The sequence below is a fragment of the Canis lupus genome, chromosome 24 (genome assembly GCF_011100685.1).
Source record: "Canis lupus familiaris isolate Mischka breed German Shepherd chromosome 24, alternate assembly UU_Cfam_GSD_1.0, whole genome shotgun sequence".
Lineage (NCBI taxonomy): Eukaryota > Metazoa > Chordata > Mammalia > Carnivora > Canidae > Canis > Canis lupus.
Window position 1 is genome coordinate 27008237 of NC_049245.1, and position 19002 is coordinate 27027238.

General features: G+C 58.7%; 1 protein-coding gene across 1 annotated transcript in view; it reads left to right on the plus strand.

Annotated features, from left to right (window-relative positions):
- Nucleotides 1–988: 988 nt before the first annotated feature.
- Nucleotides 989–19002, plus strand: part of VSTM2L (V-set and transmembrane domain containing 2 like) — a 36808-nt gene continuing 18794 nt past the window's right edge. Inside the window, exon 1 of the mRNA XM_038572286.1 lies at nt 989–1151. Coding sequence (XP_038428214.1) covers nt 1031–1151 — 121 coding nt within the window. The 5' untranslated portion in view covers nt 989–1030. The remainder of the gene's footprint in view (nt 1152–19002) is intronic.

Here is a 19002-nt window from a genome sequence, read left to right on the forward strand (position 1 = left end):
CAACATCCATTCCATCTAGGCCCATCGTCCGAGGAAGAGAGGCTTACAGTCCAGGAGGGGGCGATCCAATCCACCGCGTGGGGCCCAGCATCTTCAGGCTGGAAGGAGCCCCGGTAACTGGCCTGCCTCACTCCCACTATGCAGACAGGAAAACTGAGACACAGAGAGGAGGATACTAGCAGCAATACCTATTCATTCCCAACCGTGAGGACGGCGTTATGCTAAGCGCTTTAACACACGACTCCATAAATCCTCACCAGGACCCCTGGAGGGGGCTGCTGTTCCCATTTCTCAGATGAAAACTTTGAGGCTCAGACGGGGATAAACATCCGGGCAGGATCACGGGGGAGCTAAAGCCTGCGGCGGGGCCGTCACCGCGTCCCCTGGGCCTCGGCCCAGGTTGCTGCCCTGCCTCACCCCCACCCCTCCTCCGCCGACCCCCAACCCCGGCGCCGCCCTGCTGGCAAAGTTGGGACTCCCTCGGAGCCCCCCGGGCCTGGCGGCGGGGGGCTGGTCTTTCTCCTCCTCCCGCTGGATGACATTTCTGTTTCTGAAGCCGGCCGCGTTACGCTCCGCGGGGACCGGGTCCCTGGAGGGGCTCCCCCGCCCCGTCTCGCCCCCGCAGGGGCGCTGGCGGGCGGGGAAGTTGCGGGTACCGCTTTAAAAATCCCAGCCTGGGCAAAACTTTGATGATAAATCAAGCGGCAGATCCCTCCGCCGCCGCCTCCTCGGGCGGGCGGGCGGGCGGGCGGGAGGGAGGGGTGCGGCGGCCGCGGCGCCGAGCGGAGTGGCCTTCCGCGGAAGGGAAGAGTCCCGCAGTCGGAGGCGGCCGGCTGGGCGTGCGCTCGCTCCCGCAGCCGGGCCGGGCCGGGGCCGCGCTGGGCCGCGCTGGGCCGCGCTGGGCCGCGCTGGGCCGGGGCGGCGAGGGCAGCCGGGCCGCATCGGGCACGGCAGCGCGGGCGCGGGCGCGGGGGCAGCGGTTGGCCGAGCCCCGATGTGAGGCGGCGGCGCCCCGGCCCGAGCGCGCAGCATGGGGGCCCCGCTCGCCGTGGCGCTGGGCGCCCTCCACTACCTGGCACTTTTCCTGCAACTCGGAGGCGCCACGCGGCCCGCCGGCCACGCGCCCTGGGACAACCACGTCTCCGGCCACGGTGAGTTCGGGCGCCGCCCGCGCGGACTTCCCCACCGAACCCCACCCCGGGCCGCGCCGCTCCCAACTTGGCGGCGCCCGCGCTGGAACCCGCGCCGCAACCCGCGCCGGCCCCGGCGGGAGGGAGTCCCGCGGCGCCCCCTGCAGGGCCCCTGGACCCGCCCCGGCCCCCGCCCCCGCCCCCCCCCCCCGCAGAGGAGGGGCGCCCCGTGGGCAACCCCGCTCCCGCCCGCACACTCCAGGACCCCGCGATCTGCACAGCCGCGGGCACACTCGCTGTTCCCGCACTCACAACTCCTGCCCTCCCCTGTTGGATCCCCCTCCTCACTCATCCACACTCACACTCATGCCCGCTGCGCACACACACGAGGTTGGTGGGCTCACACCCTGCCCGCTGGCACCCAGGCGCTCACACTCTGCACAACTCTTGCCTGCCCTTCTGCCTGCAGACACACGCACACACACTTGTGAACACACTTTGCTCGCCCACTCCCCTCTGCCCATCTGCCTTTCCCTTTTGTGGGCTTAACCCTGCAGCTGCCCTCATCCCGTTCCACTCCTCACCTGCCCCTGAAACCCCCCCGGAAAGGTCCTGGGGGACCCAAGACCCTGCCACTTGGGAACCAGTAGTCTGGGACCACAGCTGCCCCTGCAGGGTGGGTGATGAAGGCTTGGTGGGAGCCCCTCAAAGACACTGGAATAGTTGGGATTGCTGCTTCCAGCCACAGGCACGGAAGGGGAAGAAGGATGATGCCAGGTGCTTTTGTCTGTCTCTGGGGGTGGGCAGAAAGCTCCTGCCATCTTTCCGTAGGGTACTCACCCATCCTCATCCTCGGCGCCGAGAACTGAGAGGTGGGAAATGAACTCAGCCGCCATGGGAGCCAGGGAGCAAGCAAGCAATCCCACATTGGTTGCCCGAGTGTCAGAAGCTCCTTTCGGCCCCAGAGGAGCCCAAGTTGGCAGCAGAGTTGTAGCATCTGAGGCTGCGAGCTGTGGGGGCTCCCCCTAGCCCCGTGAGCCAGGCTCCAGAATGGGGACCAGAGCATAGATGAAAATGGAGACCCTTCTTCTATCCATCCCTTCCCAGTCTGGTGGGGGAGGCTGCAGCACCGGTGCTGGGCACCGTATGCCCGGGGCTGGTGGGGGGAGGTTTGCACAAAGAACGGAGAACTGTGTGATTTATTCTAATGGGAAAGTGGGAGGGGGTGGGTAATTAGAGGAGGCTTTGCTGGGGCCTCATGCCCGAGTGGGGTTGTTCAAGGGGGAAGGAGTAGAGGCTTCCAAAGCCCTTCTCAGGGGTCTCCGCTTTTGGGGAACCACGAGTCCCTGCGCCCTTCTGCCTCACCACGTTTGGTGTAAGTGCTCTCTCTTTCATCTCTGTACTCTTCATATCCCTCATCAAATTTCTACCGACCTGGCTGGAGCACTGGTAAACAGGGGAAGGGTGATTTTGATCCTCAACTTACAGATGGAGAAACCAAGGCTCAGAGAGGTGAAGGGACTTGCCCAAGGTCACACAGTGAGTGAGTGTTGAGCCGGGACTGGCCACAGGGTCTGTTGGGCAAAGACAGAGCTCTTTCCAGGATATTCATCTCCCTGTCAGATTCCCTCCCGTTTAAAGGAAACTGGGAATTCCTCCTTCCGCTCCCCTCCTCGTTCTCCTCAGTTCCTTGGCATGGTTAGAACTTATACGAGGAGGGTTTTCCAAGGAAGGGTTTTCCTGAGTTTCTAGTCCCAAGAGATACGAGGACTGGGGCTCTGAGGTTTATGGTCATCCTGTCCCTAGAGCATCAGGGCCCAAGGATTTGGGTGCTGCTCTGTCAGTCGTGAGGTCCCGAGGTGGCCCCTCCTAGGGAATTGGGGTTTGCCCTTGTGTGGTAGTCTCTGGCTGCCCCCTGGTGCCAGGCTTGCCTAGGGGCACAGCTCTACCCTGCCGGCTATAATGTCGCCTCTGAACCCCGGCCAGGTCCCGCTCAGGCCCAGAGGAGGAGCTAGATGGAGAGGACTCAGCACTGACTGTGGGGAAACCTGGCTTCTCTCCCTGACCCCCTGGGCAGCTCTGGGCGAGTGGGTCAGCCCTCTGGGGCTCCTTGCGTCCCTCACGAAACGAGAAGGCCAAGCTGCTCTGCAGGGGTCAGACTGCCTTCTCCCGACATTGCCAGGTTCAAAGTCACCAAGCGGTGGATCCTGGGGAGCCCCCACAGCTGTCCCTCTGCTGGGCCAAGAGCCCGACCACAGGAAGGGTTTGGAGCCACTCACTTAATCACAAAAAGAAACTGTTATTAATGATAGTGAGACGCGGCGAATAAGTGGGTCATGTCTAATAAGCCATTTGTGTTCAGGAGGAGAATACCAATTTGATAAAAGCTGTGTGTGCTGAAAAAGCCCAGAAATTGCTGTTTAGCAGATTGGAGCCTGATCGTTTCATTATTCCTGGGCTCCGCGTGTCCTCAGCTGATTCAGGAAATGTGGCCGGGTTAGGGAGGCGTCTCGATGTCTGGAGGTGGGGATGGGAGGCTGGAAGTGGGGGCTCCTCTGGAGGAGCCCATAGACCCCAACCACTTGGGGGCTCCTCACCTCTCCAGCTCAATCTGAGCCCAGCCCAGCCTCCAGGCTAATGCCTTGCCCCCGGGACTTGTCATAGGAAGAGCCCGTGGTCAGCTGGGTCGGCAAGGACATCTGTCTTGCTTCCCATCTCTCTGCTACCTCCCCTTGGGCCACTTCGCAGAGGGCCTTTTAAAGGCATGAAGAATGAATGGGGGGTGAACAGTGCATGCTTTTTAGGGAGGCCTAAGGGATTGGGAGGCTGGTCCCAATCCCAATCGTGATGGTCCGTGTTTGTCCCCAGTAGGTACTCAGTTAATGGCCACTGTTTTGATTATTCCTCATCAGAAAGGGTTAGCGCATTGCCCTGAGCCCAGCAGAGGTGGGGGAGGCAGGTGGGGGAGCTGGCATTGTGAACTGCCTACTGTGGGCTACGTGCTGCCGAACCCCTTGCCAGTGTTAACTCACGGAGACTGACGTTATTCACACAAAGCTGGCATTGGTCATATGAGGATGGTGAGGTTCAGAGAGGCCCAGCGACTTGCCCAAGGTCACTGAGTCTGCGCTGAGAGCTGGAGAGCTATGCCTGCCTCCTCCAGGACGACCTCCCAGCAGGTTTGGCCAGGTTTGGCGAGTCACGTGACAGGACTTCCTCCTTCTGCAGAGCCCTATCTCAGTGCTCCCTTCCAGCTCCCCAGAGAACTGGTAATGCAGTGGGTGCCACCAGGAAGAACCAGCAGCTTAGGAAAGTGATGGACGGGATCTTGCTGAGGCCGCATGCCAGTTGGAAAGAGAAGATAGCTGGGCTGGACTCCTTCTCCAGTCCTTTTTCCAGATCTTGGCCAGGCAGGGGTCTGGAGGGCAGGATCTTTGCAGACCTCCTGCCTTGGAATCACCAGAGAGTGTGTTAAAATGCAGATCCCAGGGTCCAACCCCCCCACCCCCAGGCCCATTGGCCAAAATGATTGTTGATGAGACCCTGGAATCTTCATTTTAAGAAACTCTCCAGATGATTCCAGGGCAGCCTGGAGTTGGGGAGCCACTGCCTTAGACACTCACCCTGGCCTGATGACACGTGTAGGGACGGCACATTGTCTGGTGCCAGGGGCTGCTGGGTTGGTTCGGTTTTGCAAGAGAGGGAGAGGGCCAAGCTGGAGTAGGCATACGGACCCTCAGAGGAGCCCCAGGAAGCCTTACACTGCAGCAAACATCCGTCCTTCCACTCCCGCCCAGACACACACACACACACACACACACACACGCACACACACACCTAGACCAGCACCTTCAATTATTAATACACCCCAATGCAGACACGGATCCTGGCTTGGCCCAGCGCTTTGTCCATTGAGTGATTCACTGTCCTGAGGTTCTCTGTTGCCAGGAGGGAGCAGCGGGGTGCTGAGGGATGGGCGGGGGCCACCGGCCGTTTGGCAAACGGCCTGCGCACTGAAAACCCACTCTGGCATCCTCTCATTCCTTACCGAACTGTGGGTATCTCGCCACCAGTAAGCCAGCTAGTTTGGTGGCTGGGAGATGGAGAAAATTGAGTGCTGTCTTCCGAAGGTTATGATGTTAAAAATGTGTTCGCATTGTCTCGGGTGTTGGTGATTATTCTATCAATTACGCCTGTAAACACTCGGCCTTGGGCTGAGGGTTCCCGGCCTCCTGTGGGGAATTGGCCCTCACAAGCGGTTTTCCCCGAGTCCTTCACACCAATTGGTTTTGACACCTTGCCTATCAGCGGCTCCGGCGGCCTTTTCCCGAAGCAGCGGGAGCCGTGGGCGGCCGGCAGGACAGGAATTCGGCTCATCTCCACGGTGACACGGTGACACAGTGACAGCAGGGGTGTTGGGGGGAAGTCTCCTCATGACAAACAAGGGGGCAGGGGCAGGGGTGAGGGAGGGTGGTCAGCCCCCTGGACAGGAGATGGAGGACAGGACCAAGGCCATGGGCAAGGGTGCATTTGCCCGAATGGCCTGGGAGGTCACCACTTGGCTTTTGGGGTCACCTTATCCAACTCTGTGCAAATAAGGTGAGAAATGTACAGAAGCAAATGTTTACTGAGCATCATGCCGGGGCCTTAAATGGTGTTGTCTCATTTGACCCCCACGAGAGCCCTCAAAGGAGGGGACTTCCCTGGCGCAGTGTATTCATGAGGGAGCGGAGTCTCAGTGAGGTTAGAAGGCTTGCCCAGGGTCGCTCACCTAGCAAGTGTCAGAGTCTGGATTTGAACCCAGGACCGTGACTCCAGAGCCCAGGCTCACAATGCTGTTGAGTCCCAGAGAGGAGGAGGAGGGAGAAATCTGAGGTCTGAATGCTAAAACTTTTGTGTATTCCAAGTTAATGCAGTTTGAAACATCCACGTAATTTTAATTTCATAGGGGAGCCGTGTGTTTAGTAGAACGATCACAAGGTTGGATCCCCTCCCTCATCCTCACGGACCAGTACAAGGACATCCCCGGGTGGCCAAGGCTGATTATGCAGTGGGCAGACCCAGGACCCTTGGAGTGCGTATGAGATGCTACAGCCCTGAGGGTAACGGGGTGCCAGGGTGTGTGCACCCCTCTCCCTGACCCTGGTGAGGTGAGACTCTTCTATGAGAAAAAGGGGCTGTGATCTCCCTGGGGGAAGAAATCTTCCCCTCTGCTACCTGGAGGCCCTGAGGTCCCTCTGGCACCTGTTGCTGTGGAGAAGGCAGGTGGGGCTGGGGAGGCAGAGGGGCTGCGACTCCTCCAGGTCACCCTCGTCAAGGGCAGGCCCCCTCCTCTTCCTGGAAGTCGCCAGAGGGATCTTTGGGACTCCACTCCATCACACCCAGTTGAAACCCCCTCTCCAAGAACCCCCGGGACCCTCAGCAGGATTGGGTCCTACTGAGAGATGGGTTTAGGCAGAACCTAGACAAACCTCTTATGTGTTAATAGTTATGCATTTATTTTAATGTGGATTGGAAAAATAAAACCAGCACATCAAGACTGATTTCACAGATATGATTGCTTAGGATGAGACTAACGGGGATATTAAAAAATAGTGAGTTAGTTTATAGGAAAACATTAAGGGCAGAACAGTGAGCGTGGTACAAGGCAGGTCTGTGTGTAAGAATGACTGGACGTGGGGGCTGCTGGCGCACGCGCTGCCCCCTGCCCCCCGGACTCTGTACTTTCATCGGGAACTGCTGGCCTAGCAGAGGCTGCTGTCAGCTATTAGAAGCGACCATTCATTTATTCCTTCATTCATTCAACAAATATCGGTTGAGCACCTGCCATGTACCAGGCTCTTTTAGCCACTGGGGACATATTAGTGAAGAAGACAGATAAGGTTCTTGCTCAGACAACTAAACCCATAAAAAATATATAAGTATAAATTGTGATAAGAGTGAAGAAGCGGAGATGATGTTCAGCCTGGAAAAGGCACTCCCAGGGCAGGGGGACACCAAGTAGTGAGCTCCCTGTCACATAAGAGATGCAAGCTGGAGCCGACCATTTATTAGGTGGGGGTGTCATGGAGGGAATCCCTGCTCTATTTCCCCAAGGAGCACAGGCCGGTGAAGTGGGCAGAGAAGTCAGCACACCGTGGGTGGTTAATAACGATCTGTCACACCCGGGCTCCCCACCCACCGGGGACAGGGCGGGAGTGAGGGCCTCTGCTGTGTCCTGTGTGGAGAGGTGGGGCAGTGGCTCCTTTGTCCCTTCACTTCAGCTCCGAGTTAAAGTGCCACAGTTGCGGAGGGAGAAGTAGATCCTGAGCCTTGGTGCCGGTCGCTTGGCAGGTCCTTGCCCTTCTCTCGGCCTCAGCAACCCCCGACGATGGCGAGTTCACATAGGCCCTGAGCCTCTAGAATCTTTCCACCTGCACCCCCACCCCCAGACTCCCAGCCGCCAAGCCCTTTCCTTTGCCTTCCAGGCAGCAGGTGAGGATGGAGCCCATGGCACTTAGTGGCCTTCCAGGGGCTGGGAATCAAGACACCAGGCAGCAATCATCGAGTATTTTCTCTGCGCCTGTTACTTCCTTCACCTCCTCCTTTTAGCCTCACATACCCCATGAGGAGGATGCTCCCATTTTACAGCCCAGGACACGGAGGCTTGTCTGAGGCCGCACAGCTGGCAAATGGCAAGGCCAGGCTTGAGCCCAGCTCGTGCGGCTGCAGGGCTGGCGTTCTTCGCCGCTCATCTGTCCCGCCCCTGCTGCCAAGCCCGGTGGGCGTGTGGACCGGTGCTTTGTTCCGGAGCGGCACCCTGGCTTCATCGGATTCTCTCGGGATCCAGGAGGCCAAAATGCTGGGGAGGCCTGGGGTCCGGCCGAACGATCGCGGGCCGAGAGCCCAGCACTGTGGTCAGTGGGGGTGGCGGGACCTTGAGGGGTTCGCCTGGGGCCCTGGGTGCGCCTGCCCGGTGTTCTGCGGGGGGCTGGTGGTTTTGCCTGAGTGTGTGTGGAGTGCGTGTGTTTGGGTGTTTGCTCATGTGCGGTGGAGGAGCGGTGGGCAGGAAGGAGCCAGGTGGCCACGTAGTGCCCCGGCCTAGGGGCCCGGCTGCGCCCTCTGCGCCGTAGCCCGGGCCTGTGGACCCGCCTCCCCGGCCCCTCCAAGCTGGTGCCCTTGGGACACGAGGCCTGGCGGCTCCGGGAGCATCTGGAAGGTTAGAGCTGGAGCTGGGGGTGGGGGTGCTTGCTCGGAGCTATCAATTAGGGGGCTGGCAGTGCCCAGCTGTGGCCAGCGCCCTGTCTGCCCCTCTCTCCGATCCCCCTCTCTCCGGGTTGAGCGCACTCTCCATCTTTCAAACTCTCCATCGTTCCTTGTCCCTCTCCCTGTGTCTGCTGCATCCATCTCCCTCTCTCTTCTCGTCGCCCCACCTCTCCCTCTCCATCTTCACACGCACACACATGCACGCACGCACGCACACATGCACGCACACATTCCTCTCTCCAGGTGACATCTCGGGATTACACAGGCGTATATTCTTTGTATATTCTCTGTGTCATCCTGACACCCACGCAAAGCCGGCACTCGGGAGAGGTCAGGTGAATGAATGAAGTGGATGAATGAATGCCCAAGTGTTGGAGCTACAAGGGGCACCGGAGCTTGTCTAGACTCGTGCTTCCTAATTTTCTTGGAGGTCACAATCCTCCGGAGCATCTGATGAAAACTGGATCATTTCCTCAGAAAAATGCCACATTGTTTGGGTTGGTTCCAGCGGGTTTGCTGAGGTCCCCAGAGCTCACCTGTGGTGCCAGGGGAAGCAGCCTACGTTTCACTGGGGAGGACACTGAGGCCCAGGGAGGAGCCAGGCCTGGCCCGGGATGCAGGGCAAGTACTCAGCAGAGTGGGGAATGGGCCAGGGACCCTCCCCTTCCCCAGCGGCCCTCCCACCTGACCCAGAGGGGTGGGAGCGTGGTGGGGGTGGGGGTTTCTGGAACAAGCTTCCCTCTCCTTCCTCAGCAAGCTCTGGGCTTATGTCTTTCGGGGTGGGCCTGGGGGACAGGGGGGGAGCAGACCAGGGAGGAGAGCCCTGCAAGTGGCTCAGACAGGCAAACTAGCCTGAGGGGGTCTCTGAAGGTTCCCCATGAGAGTGCTGGCTGTGTCCTGGTGCAGTCAGGAAGACTTCCTGGGGGAAGTGGGCCCCTGGTATCCGGGGCCTGCCAGGGCTGCGAGGGGACTCCGGAGGCCGCAGGAGCCTCCCCTCACTGCCTGGGACTTGTGCGCACGTATGGGCCAAGGCAGGCAGCGGAGCTTGGTGTTGCCCCCGCCACCTGCCTCCGGAGGGATGGGGAAGGCACGGGGTGTGGCTGGCGTGCGGGTGGGACCTGCCACGTGACTGAGGGGGCTCCAAAGGGACTTGGAGGCTGGAGTGGCTGCCGGAGAGGGAGAGGCTGCTTCCCGAACTAGGGCTGAGTGTGCAAGCTCATAGGATGCCGAGGCTGTCGCCGTGTGCAGGGGGTGACAGAAACGTGGGCTGGGCGGGAGGTGGGAACTGGGCTTGTGTGCGTGCATGAGTGTGTGCATGTGTGTGCACGTGTGTGTACCTACACCGGCTTCCTTTCTAATGCTTGCACACACCAGGCTCTCTCCTCAGGAAATCAGCGATTTCGTCTGCCTGGCAGGAGGCTCTGTCCCTACCTCTCCCACCCTGTCTCCCTCCTTCGTGCCTCTCGGCCTCCTCACGGGGGCCCAGCACCTGTCAGAGCCTGGCCACGGTCACCCCAGTGGGCACCCCAGGCGCCCACCAGCACGCCCTCTTGCAGAGGAGGAAACAGGCACAGTGGGAGGCTGGAGGCCCACACCTCATTCCCAGCCAGGGAGCAGAACCCAGACTTTAGGTCCCCTCAGCCTGGCGTGATAAGGTCGTAGGGGATGGTGCCTGCCTGGGCTTTGGGGTCAACACTCTTGGGCTTAAATCTGGGCCCCCTCTGAGCCTCACTAGCCAACTTGGGGTTGTGGTTCTTGACTGAAGCCCCCTTTCCCACAGTCCTCAGGTTGGGGCCTGGTCCAGGCAGAGAAGGTAAGAGCAGACGGCAGGGTGTCTGTTTTGCTTTGTGAGGCTTTAAAAAAATTATTTCCGGCCTCAGAGGCAGCTGCAATTAGGGCTGGCTCACCGGGGAGCTGTTTGCCGCCTGTCATTGGCCCCAGGAAAGGGTCCCTAATGGAGGCCCGGCGGCCAGAGTGCATGGTAGTGGAAATTGCGCTCAAAACAACCCGGCACTAATGGTCTCCTGGCAGGCAGAGGAGAGGGAGGGGGAGGGCAGGCTGGCTGACAGCTGATGGAAGGCCTCTGGGGCCGGGGCCCTGAGACTCACCAGCTGGTCTCCCTATGTCCACCACCCAGCAGTGGTCTTTGAACTCCAGTTAGGCACTGGGAGTCCTGAGACCCATCCCGGCTCTGCTGTTTTCCCTTAAATCCCCTCCTGGGCAGCAGGAACAGTAAGTGCAAAGGCCCTGGGGTGGGGGCAGAACCCCTTCAGCTGGAGATTGTCTGGTTCCAGAATAGGCCTTGTGTTTCAGAAGGCCAGGCCAGTCGGTCTTCTGGGTGAGGAAAAAGGAGGTGGGAGTCTTGGGGAAAGGGGCGTTGGAGCAAGCCGTCCTGGGAGAGGCAGCGTGAAAAGCAGCCGGATCATCACCAGCCTAATAATGGTCCACGGAGGCCACTAGGTGCTGGACACTTACAGGCATGTGTGATCCTGTTGAGTCCCCACAATGCCCATTTTACAGATGAAGACACTGAGGCTTGGCGAGTTGCCCGCCACAAGGAGGTTATGGTTGGGGTTCACAGCTGGGTCAGCCTGACTCCAGAGCTCATACAGTTACTGCTGCGCTGCTGGATTTCCCAAACGCGGTTGGGCAGGCGTGGGAGGGGCAGGGCAGGCACTAGGTCCCCAGTGGGGCTGCGTTCGACCCACACCAGGTCCCGGAGAGACGGCACGGCTGCCAGAGTCTGCCTCAGTTTCTCCCTTCCTGTTGGTGTCTGCACCCGGCTTTCAGGTGCCGTCTCCCCTTCTGCTCTGGTCTTCTCGCTGCCCCCCTTGGCACCTCCCCCACAACTCTCCCTTGTCTTTCTCCTTCTCGGTGAACCTGGGAATGCTCCTTTCTGGGCTCCGAGGCAGCTGCTCCTCCGTGCAGATGATGAGGCCTCGCTCTGCTTCCCCCATTCACCCCCTCTCCACTTCCAGCAGGCAGCAAGGATGGTGCCTCCCTGGGCTTTGGGGTCAGACTCTCAGGCTCAACTCCTGACCTCCCTCGAGCTCTCTGAGCCCGGCTAGCCATCTGTGCAACTGGCTTTGCAGGCTGTAGAGACGAGGAGGAAAAGAACTGCCGTCCGCACGAACATCAGGACGCCTGTTTGCCTTCTCCCGTCCCAGCTCCCCCATCCTGGTTCCTGCCCTGTCCCTGGTTCCCTGCACATTCCCCCACTTGCCTCCCCACCTCCCAAACCTTTCACTCCTTGTGGTCCAGATGTGTGGGAAGAGGAGGCAGGAATTCCACTGGGGAAACCTGCTTGACTCCCACAATCCTGCAAGTGCCAGAATATTTTCACTCTCCTTAAATCTCCCTAGATTTGTAATTCCACTGCTGTCTCCCTCAATATGTGCTGGTGGCCGTGGGAGGCACCCTGCCCCCAGCCGCAGGCACCAGCACTGCCCGCCCAGCTGTGGCAGGGCTGCCGGGCGGGGGGCTGGGCAAGTCCTCACTCTCTCTGTGCCTCAGTTTCTTCATCCCCAAGAAGAAGAGAGTGAGAGTGGCTACTCCTTGGGTTGTTTGGGGGATCTGGTGAGAGACTTTATCTTATTAAGGAAGCGTCTCTATAAAAATGAAATCTGATATATGCAGCAGTGTGGAAGAACCTCAAAAACATAATGCTAAGTGAAAAAAGCCAGTCCCCAAAGACCCCATATTACTCTATTTGTGGGAAGTATCCAGAATAGCAAATCCAGAGACTGAAAAAGCACAGATTAGTGGTTGCCAGGGATTGGGAGAACGGAGCATAACTGCTTAATGGGTGCAGGGTTTCCCTTTGAGGGGAAAAACATGTTTGGGGACTAGATGGAGGTGGTGGTGGCACAACCTTGTGAGTGCACTTAGGGCCACCAGCCTGTTCATTTTATTTTTTTATAAAGATTTTATTTATTTATTCATGAGAGACACAGAGAGAGAGGCAGAGACACAGGCAGAGGGAGAAGCAGGCTCCCCTCGGGGAGTCTGATGCAGGACTCGATCCCAGGACCCCGGGATCACGACCTGAGCTAAAGGCAGACACTCAACCACTGAGCCTCCCAGGTGTCCCGGCTTGTTCATTTTAAAATGGTTCATTTTGTTATATGAATTTTACTTCAGTTACAAACTAAGTACACAGGAAACATCTCTATAGCACATCCTCTGTGCCAGGCAGTCCTCTTTATAAATGTCAACACATTTGATCCTTACAACGGCCTTATGAGGTAGCTATTACCATCACCCCCATTTTACAGATGAGCAAACTGAGGCACCACATCATTAGGTGCTTAGCCCACAGTGAGTGCTCAAAATATTAGCTATTTGAAATTTTTTTTAAGATTTTGTTCATTCATTCATGAGAGACACAGAGAGAGAGAGAGGCAGAGACACAGGCAGAGGGAGGAGCAGGCTCCATGCAGGGAGCCCGACGTGGGACTCGATCCTGGGTCTCCAGGACCACGCCCTGGGCCGAAGGTGGTGCCAAACCGCTGAACCACCCAGGCGTCCCAGCTATTTGAATTTTTATTGGTTAGGGCAGCCCTTCTTCCCAGTCAGTGGGGCCGGGCAGAGACCCCACCTTGGCAAGTGTCCGTGTGTGTGTGTGTGTGTGTGTGTGTGTGTGTGTAAAACTCAGCAGTGAGTGGCTGCCACCAGGGAACGGCAGGCGTGGAGGCTCTACTGTGTCCCGCACACGGAAACAGACTGTTCATCTGCGTTAGTTCATTTAATATTCAAAATAAGCCAGGAAGCAACGACACGTGTGGGAACTGACGCTCAGAGACGTGAAGCAGCTTTCACGAAGCCACACAGCAATTGCGGGCAGAGCTGCAGCTTGCACGGCCAGGCGTCGCTGTAAATCCCAGGCTTCACTGCCACCCTGAGCCCCTCTGCTTCCTCCTGGTCCATCCCCCCTTCAGCTGACACAGCAGCCCCCCCCACCCCCCGCCCCCTTGAGCAGAGCAAGGTCTGCGGAGCCTGGGGCCATGGAGACAGAGGAGGCCTCTGCCCGGATCAGGCCGAGGGCGCTGGACTGGGGGGTCGGCCCCACGCCGCGGCGGCCTGAACAGCTCCCCACCAGGGGCAACATCGCTTTGATGTTCTCCTATGTCATTCAAAATGCATGTATTCTGTATTCTAGTCCATAATATATTCATGTTTGTTGTAATACAAAAATAATGTTCTTTCCTCATTTGGGGAGAGGGAAGCCGGTGCCTCAGGAGGCCGCTTCCCCGGTTGGAGCAGCGGAGGCCAGGAGGGCACCCACCCTTCGTTTCTTTGTTCACCCCTTCTGCGAGCGGGGCCTGAGTGGGTGTGAGCTGTGCCCGCGCGTGCAGCACGCAGGGAGCCTGCCGCTGGGCCACACCGGCAGCCGCGGGGTCAGCCGGAGGGTGTGACAGGTGCGTGGCAGGGCGGCTCCCGTCCCCGGGCCCCTGCAGGCCACGGCTGGGAGGGGGGCTGGGGGCTGAAGGGGAAGCCAGGCCGGGACTGCGGTGGAGGTGGCTGCCCACCCGTCCGCCCCTCGGGGGGCCCCGCACCCCAAGTCCTCCTGCCAGAGAAGAGCCTCTGCCTGGCGCTGCTCTGAATTTAATGCGTGACTCTCGCAGCTCCCTGCTCCTGCGGGAGGACGGACTCTGAGGCCCGCAGCCTCCAGCAGGCCGCCGGGCCCGCCGGAATTTACAGAGCGGTGTGGCTCTCCTCGTGTCTATTTTTACAGTTCCCCTCTATTTATGGCAAGGGATGCTGATTTTCCGTTTATGGCGGCAATAAAAGTCTCCTTTTAAGCTGAATTTATTTAAGTAAAAAGGGAAAGGTGCTTTGAAAATAAATATTAAGTAAATAACAGCGCAGGTGCTTGGGGGATCCTGCAGAAATGGTGCAGACGGTCCCCAAAACGTTGGACTCATGAGACTGTCTCGGGCATGTCCTCTCCTGTTCGGAGCTCCTCCTAACTCTGCCAACTCTGACCAGCTCTCGAGTCCAAGCAGGACCCACCTCCTAGAAGCCATCCCTGAGTCCAGGCAGCCGTGGGCCTGCGTTCATCTTCCCTAACACTCACACCTCCAGCCCGAGCTTCTGGATGTCTCTGGGGAAGGAGAAGAGGGGACCATGATTCATGGCTGAGTGAACAGTGCACACCCTGAACAACTGTACATGGCAGTGCAGGCTCAGTCCCCGCCATTGTCCATACGGTAGTCACTGATCTGCGTGTCTGCCCTTTCTGTGGACTCTGGGCCCCTGGAGGGCCAGGGCCTGGCCGGAGCATCCTGGGAAGCCCAGCACGGTGAGGTCATGAAGGTTGATCTCCTTCATTCCTTCTGTGGGGAGGACCTGAGCTCCTTCTGCGTGCCCAGGCCACCCTCTTCCCACTAAGGCACACTGCAATTCCCTGAGCTGTCGTACAAATGGCCTTCTTGCACTTAAGAAGAGAAAAACGTGTCCACTCCGAGATCAAACAACCGTCATCGATTCACACAGCGGGCCAGGGCCCAGGGGCCGCCCAGGGGGAAACCAAGAACCCTCCCCTGAGCCCTGCTCACCCCAGAGCAGACACTCTGCACCCGTCCCCAGGGAGGAGAGGGCTCTGGCTCTTGCCTGCCGGGCTCCTTCTACGAGGCCAGGCTTCTGAGTCCCTGGGAGCCGTTTCATGTTTTTATCTGGATTTTCCTCTTATGGACGTTTTACATCTCCTGATTTCAGGAGCAAGGTGAGATTCACGGATGAGCCAGGGCTTCGTCAGACACTCCCTCTGCAGCCTTTCCCCTCCTCTGCCTCTCAGCTGAGAGTTAGGGTGGCCGCGGGCCTTCCTGACCCCATGCCACACACCCTCGCAGCCCTGGCACCCAGCCGAGCTGGGCACAGAGCGGGCTTTCTGGAAATGACGCCCAAGGAGTCAGGCCTGTTTTGCTGCAGGGCAGGGATGCTGAGGGAGGACTCAGATTCTGCTTGGGAAATTCTTCAGTCAGCCTTAGGGCTGGCAGCTGGCCTTGTCCCTTCATGCTGGGTGACCGCAGGCACTGACGCTCCCTCTCTGGACCATGCTACTTCCCTCTGAGATGCGGCTGGCGATAAGGAGGACCGCCTCCTCTAGTCCTTGGGAGGATGAAGTAGGGTCCCGTGCACAGTGCCTGGAGGGGCTTGCCTCCTTCAGTCCCAGGGCAGGGGACTGCCCTCGGTGGCCCCCAGGTTCTTCTCTGAGCTTTGTTTCTCAAGTCGCTGGAAAAAGCTAAAGTATGGATGGGGGGGACAGGGGGAGATATAGGGGCCCTTAGGTGTATCCCCCCTTACTTCCTGCCTTTATCACTGCAGCATTGGCATCAGGAGAGGACAGGGGAGGACTTGGCCCTCTGGGGTCCCAAGGCCTGAGTCTGAATCCCAGCTTCTCAAAGGCCTGGGTCCCAGTCCCCACTCCTGTCCCCAACCTGCTGTGAGATCCATTTTCCCACCTGTAGTAAAGCGTCAATGACCCTGACCTGCAGGGTTGCTCTGAGGATTATGTGGGCTCAGACACATCTGCTCTGTGGCGCCTTGTGGGCCTCTGGTGGGAAAGCTGATCCCAGAGGCACCTGGGTGGCTCAGCCGGTTAAGTGTCTGCTTTTGGCTCAGGTCATGATCTCAGGGTCCTGGGATTGAGTCCTGCATGGGGCTCCCTGCTCAGCGGGGAGTTTGCATCTCCTTCTGCCTGTGTCTCGGCCTCATTCTCTCTCTCTCTCTCTCTCTCTCTCTCTGTCTCTCATGAATAAATAAAAAATCTTTAAAAAGAAAGAAAGAAAAAAAGAAAGGTGATCCCCTAGAGTTGCTGATGCTGGCCTATGGGCCTCAGGGGTGCAGAGAGCTGCCTGCGAGCAGCCACAGCCCTTCCTGGCACTGCCGGCCTTTGTTTATTGCCCCATTTCATTCTCGGTCACATTTCATATGACAACTTTATGGGCCCTCTCGGGGAGCCTCTGGCTTGCCTGTCAGTGTGGCGGGGCGCCTGTGGGCCAGGCTGGGCTCGGGCGGCCAGTGGTCATGAGGGCCAGGAGGAGGGAGGGTGAGGAGGGCCCGGCCTGCTGGGGCTGGACTCAGGATGCCTGTGTCCATATTGTCCATTTGTCTGTCCCTAGCCCTGCTCTAGTGGGCACAGTTCCCCCAGAAACTCCATTCTGGCACATAGTAGGTACCCAATAAATGAATGATTCTGTCTCCTTTTTTTGTTTGTTTTTTTTTCTTTCTTACAGTTTTGAGAACTGAGGTCCTCTGGGTAGTTGTCTGACCTTTCTCCCTTCATGCATTCATGCATTCATTCACTCATTCAGCACATGCTGGGCAGTGTGGGGGTCCTGTGCTGGGGGAGCTCCCAGGCTGGGGGAGACAGACACCTTAGGTGGGTCATTATAACATGTTCCAGTGGGGCGACAACAGTGCTCAGAGACCATCAGGGGCCTTCCACCCTGGAGGGCTTCCACCCTGGCCGGGGCAGGGGAGGCATCTCCAGGCCCAGGGCCACCTGCGAGCTGGGACTCCAGGAACTGTGCCCCAGCGAGGGGGGAGGGCACATGTAAGTGTCCAGGAACAGCAGGAGGGGCCACAGTTGGGGTCCAGCAGAGCCAGAGCTGCAGACTCTGGATGCCCAGCCCGAGAGCCTGACGCTGCCCCATCAGGCACCCTGAGCGTGAGGGTTTCCTGGAGCCCCCCGGTGGCCCGGAGCCGGGAGAATGGGGTCCTTTGCCCTCTGCCAGAGCCACCGTATATGTCAGGTGTCACAGCAGCAGCGTTCATCCAGCACCCACCGTGTGCCCGGTGTGCCCGGTGTGGTTCCAGCTGCCAGGATGGAGCAGTAAACCAAAGAGACTCCCGCCTCCGGCCTTTGGGGGCCTTACAGTCAGGCTGGGAGGGGGACAGTACGTGAGACAAGAGAGAACCTGTGAGTGTAAGCGGTGAGGAAAGAGCAGCAGGTGGAGAAGAGGGGGACAGACGAGGGGGACGAGGGGGCCGGACGGGAGAGGGAAGGCTCAGGCGGGACCGGAGCCAAGGCGGTGGGGGCTGGGCCGCGCTCGGGGCACACGGCGGGGAGACCTCGGAGGTGGGCAAGCCGCTGCTGCGGGCCGGGGGAGCCACCGGAGGCTTTTTTAAAAAATTGTGCTAAAATATCTACAACGTCACATTTACCATTGGAACCGTTTTGAAGTGTCCAGTTCAGTGGCATCCAATCCGTTCGGGTCGCTGCGCAGCCACCGCCACCATCCATCTCCAGAGCTTGGGCATCCTGCCCAGCTGAAGCTCTGGACGCTGCCCCCGTCCTGGCTCCCCAGCCCCAGGCAGCCACCCCTGCGCCTTCCGTCTCTGAGTCTGGCTGCCCCGGGGCCTGGTGGAGGCGGGATCCTCAGGTACTTGTCCTTTTGCTCCCGGCTTATTTCACTCAGCATCATGTCCCGCAGGTTCATCCTTGCTGGAGCTGGGTCAGAACCGCCCTCCTTTTAAGGCCGAAGACTATTCCGTAGTGTGGAGAGACCACATTTTGTGTATCCATTCATCACTGGAGGATTTGGAGCAGGCCATGACAGTAGGACCAAGCCAGAGCTGGGCTGAGTGAGGACCAAGGTGCCGGCGGGGCCACACTGGTTCTCTCTGCTCTGCTCACCCCCCCCCCCCCAATACACACACACCCCTTGCCTCCCTCTAGCTCCAGTTCTGCCTTGGTTCCCCTGACAAGGAGTTGATCCTTCTACTGGTCCTCAAGGGGTGGTGCTCTCACTCTGGCAGAGACTGATGGGTGGCCTGCGGTCCAGTCCCTGCGGGTTTCCTGGAGGAGGCAGCCTTAAACCAGAGATTTGAAGATTAGAAGGGCAAGGAAGGCTGTGCAGAGGGAGAGAGGAGATGGGGCTGGATCAGAGGATCTGGGATGGAGACCTCAGAGGGGGAGGGAGCCGGGGGCTGGGCCGAGGCTGCCTCTGGTGGACAAGCCCCCTGAGGTCTGTCTCTGTGTCACTGGCTGCTGGGGGCAGAGGTCTGTCGGGAGCCAGTGAGGAAGGAGTGGAGGTGCAGGACTGATGGACAAGAGGTTACACGGGCCCGGGTATGGGAACTACAGACCTTGCACCCACTGCATGATCTGATGAAGCTGCAAGAAGCATATTTAAAATCTTCCTGGGGGGGATCCCCGGGTGGCTCAGCGGTTTGGCGCCTGCCTTCAGCCCAGGGCGTGATCCTGGAGACCCAGGATCGAGTCCCAGTCGGGCCCCCTGCGTGGAGCCTGCTTCTCCCTCTGCCTGTGTCTCTGCCTCTGTGTGTGTGTGTGTGTGTGTGTCTCATGAATAAATAAATAAAATCTTTAAAAAATATAAAAATAAACTCTTCCTGGAGATGACAGGATTTTGAGCTCAAATATGAGAGAAGGGAGTGATAGTCATCGAGCACCTACTATGTGCCAGGCACCGGGCATGTGTTGCGTCTTCCCCAACGCCCTCTCTTTCTTACCTTTTTTTCATATAGAGAACTGAGGTTCAGAGAGGTCAAGCGCCTTGCTCAGGTCACACAGCTGGGGAGTAGAAGAAACAGGATTCGAACCCAGGCCTGAAGGCAAAGCCCTAGATGTTGTATTGAATCAGGGCCTGGAAGGTTGGGAAGG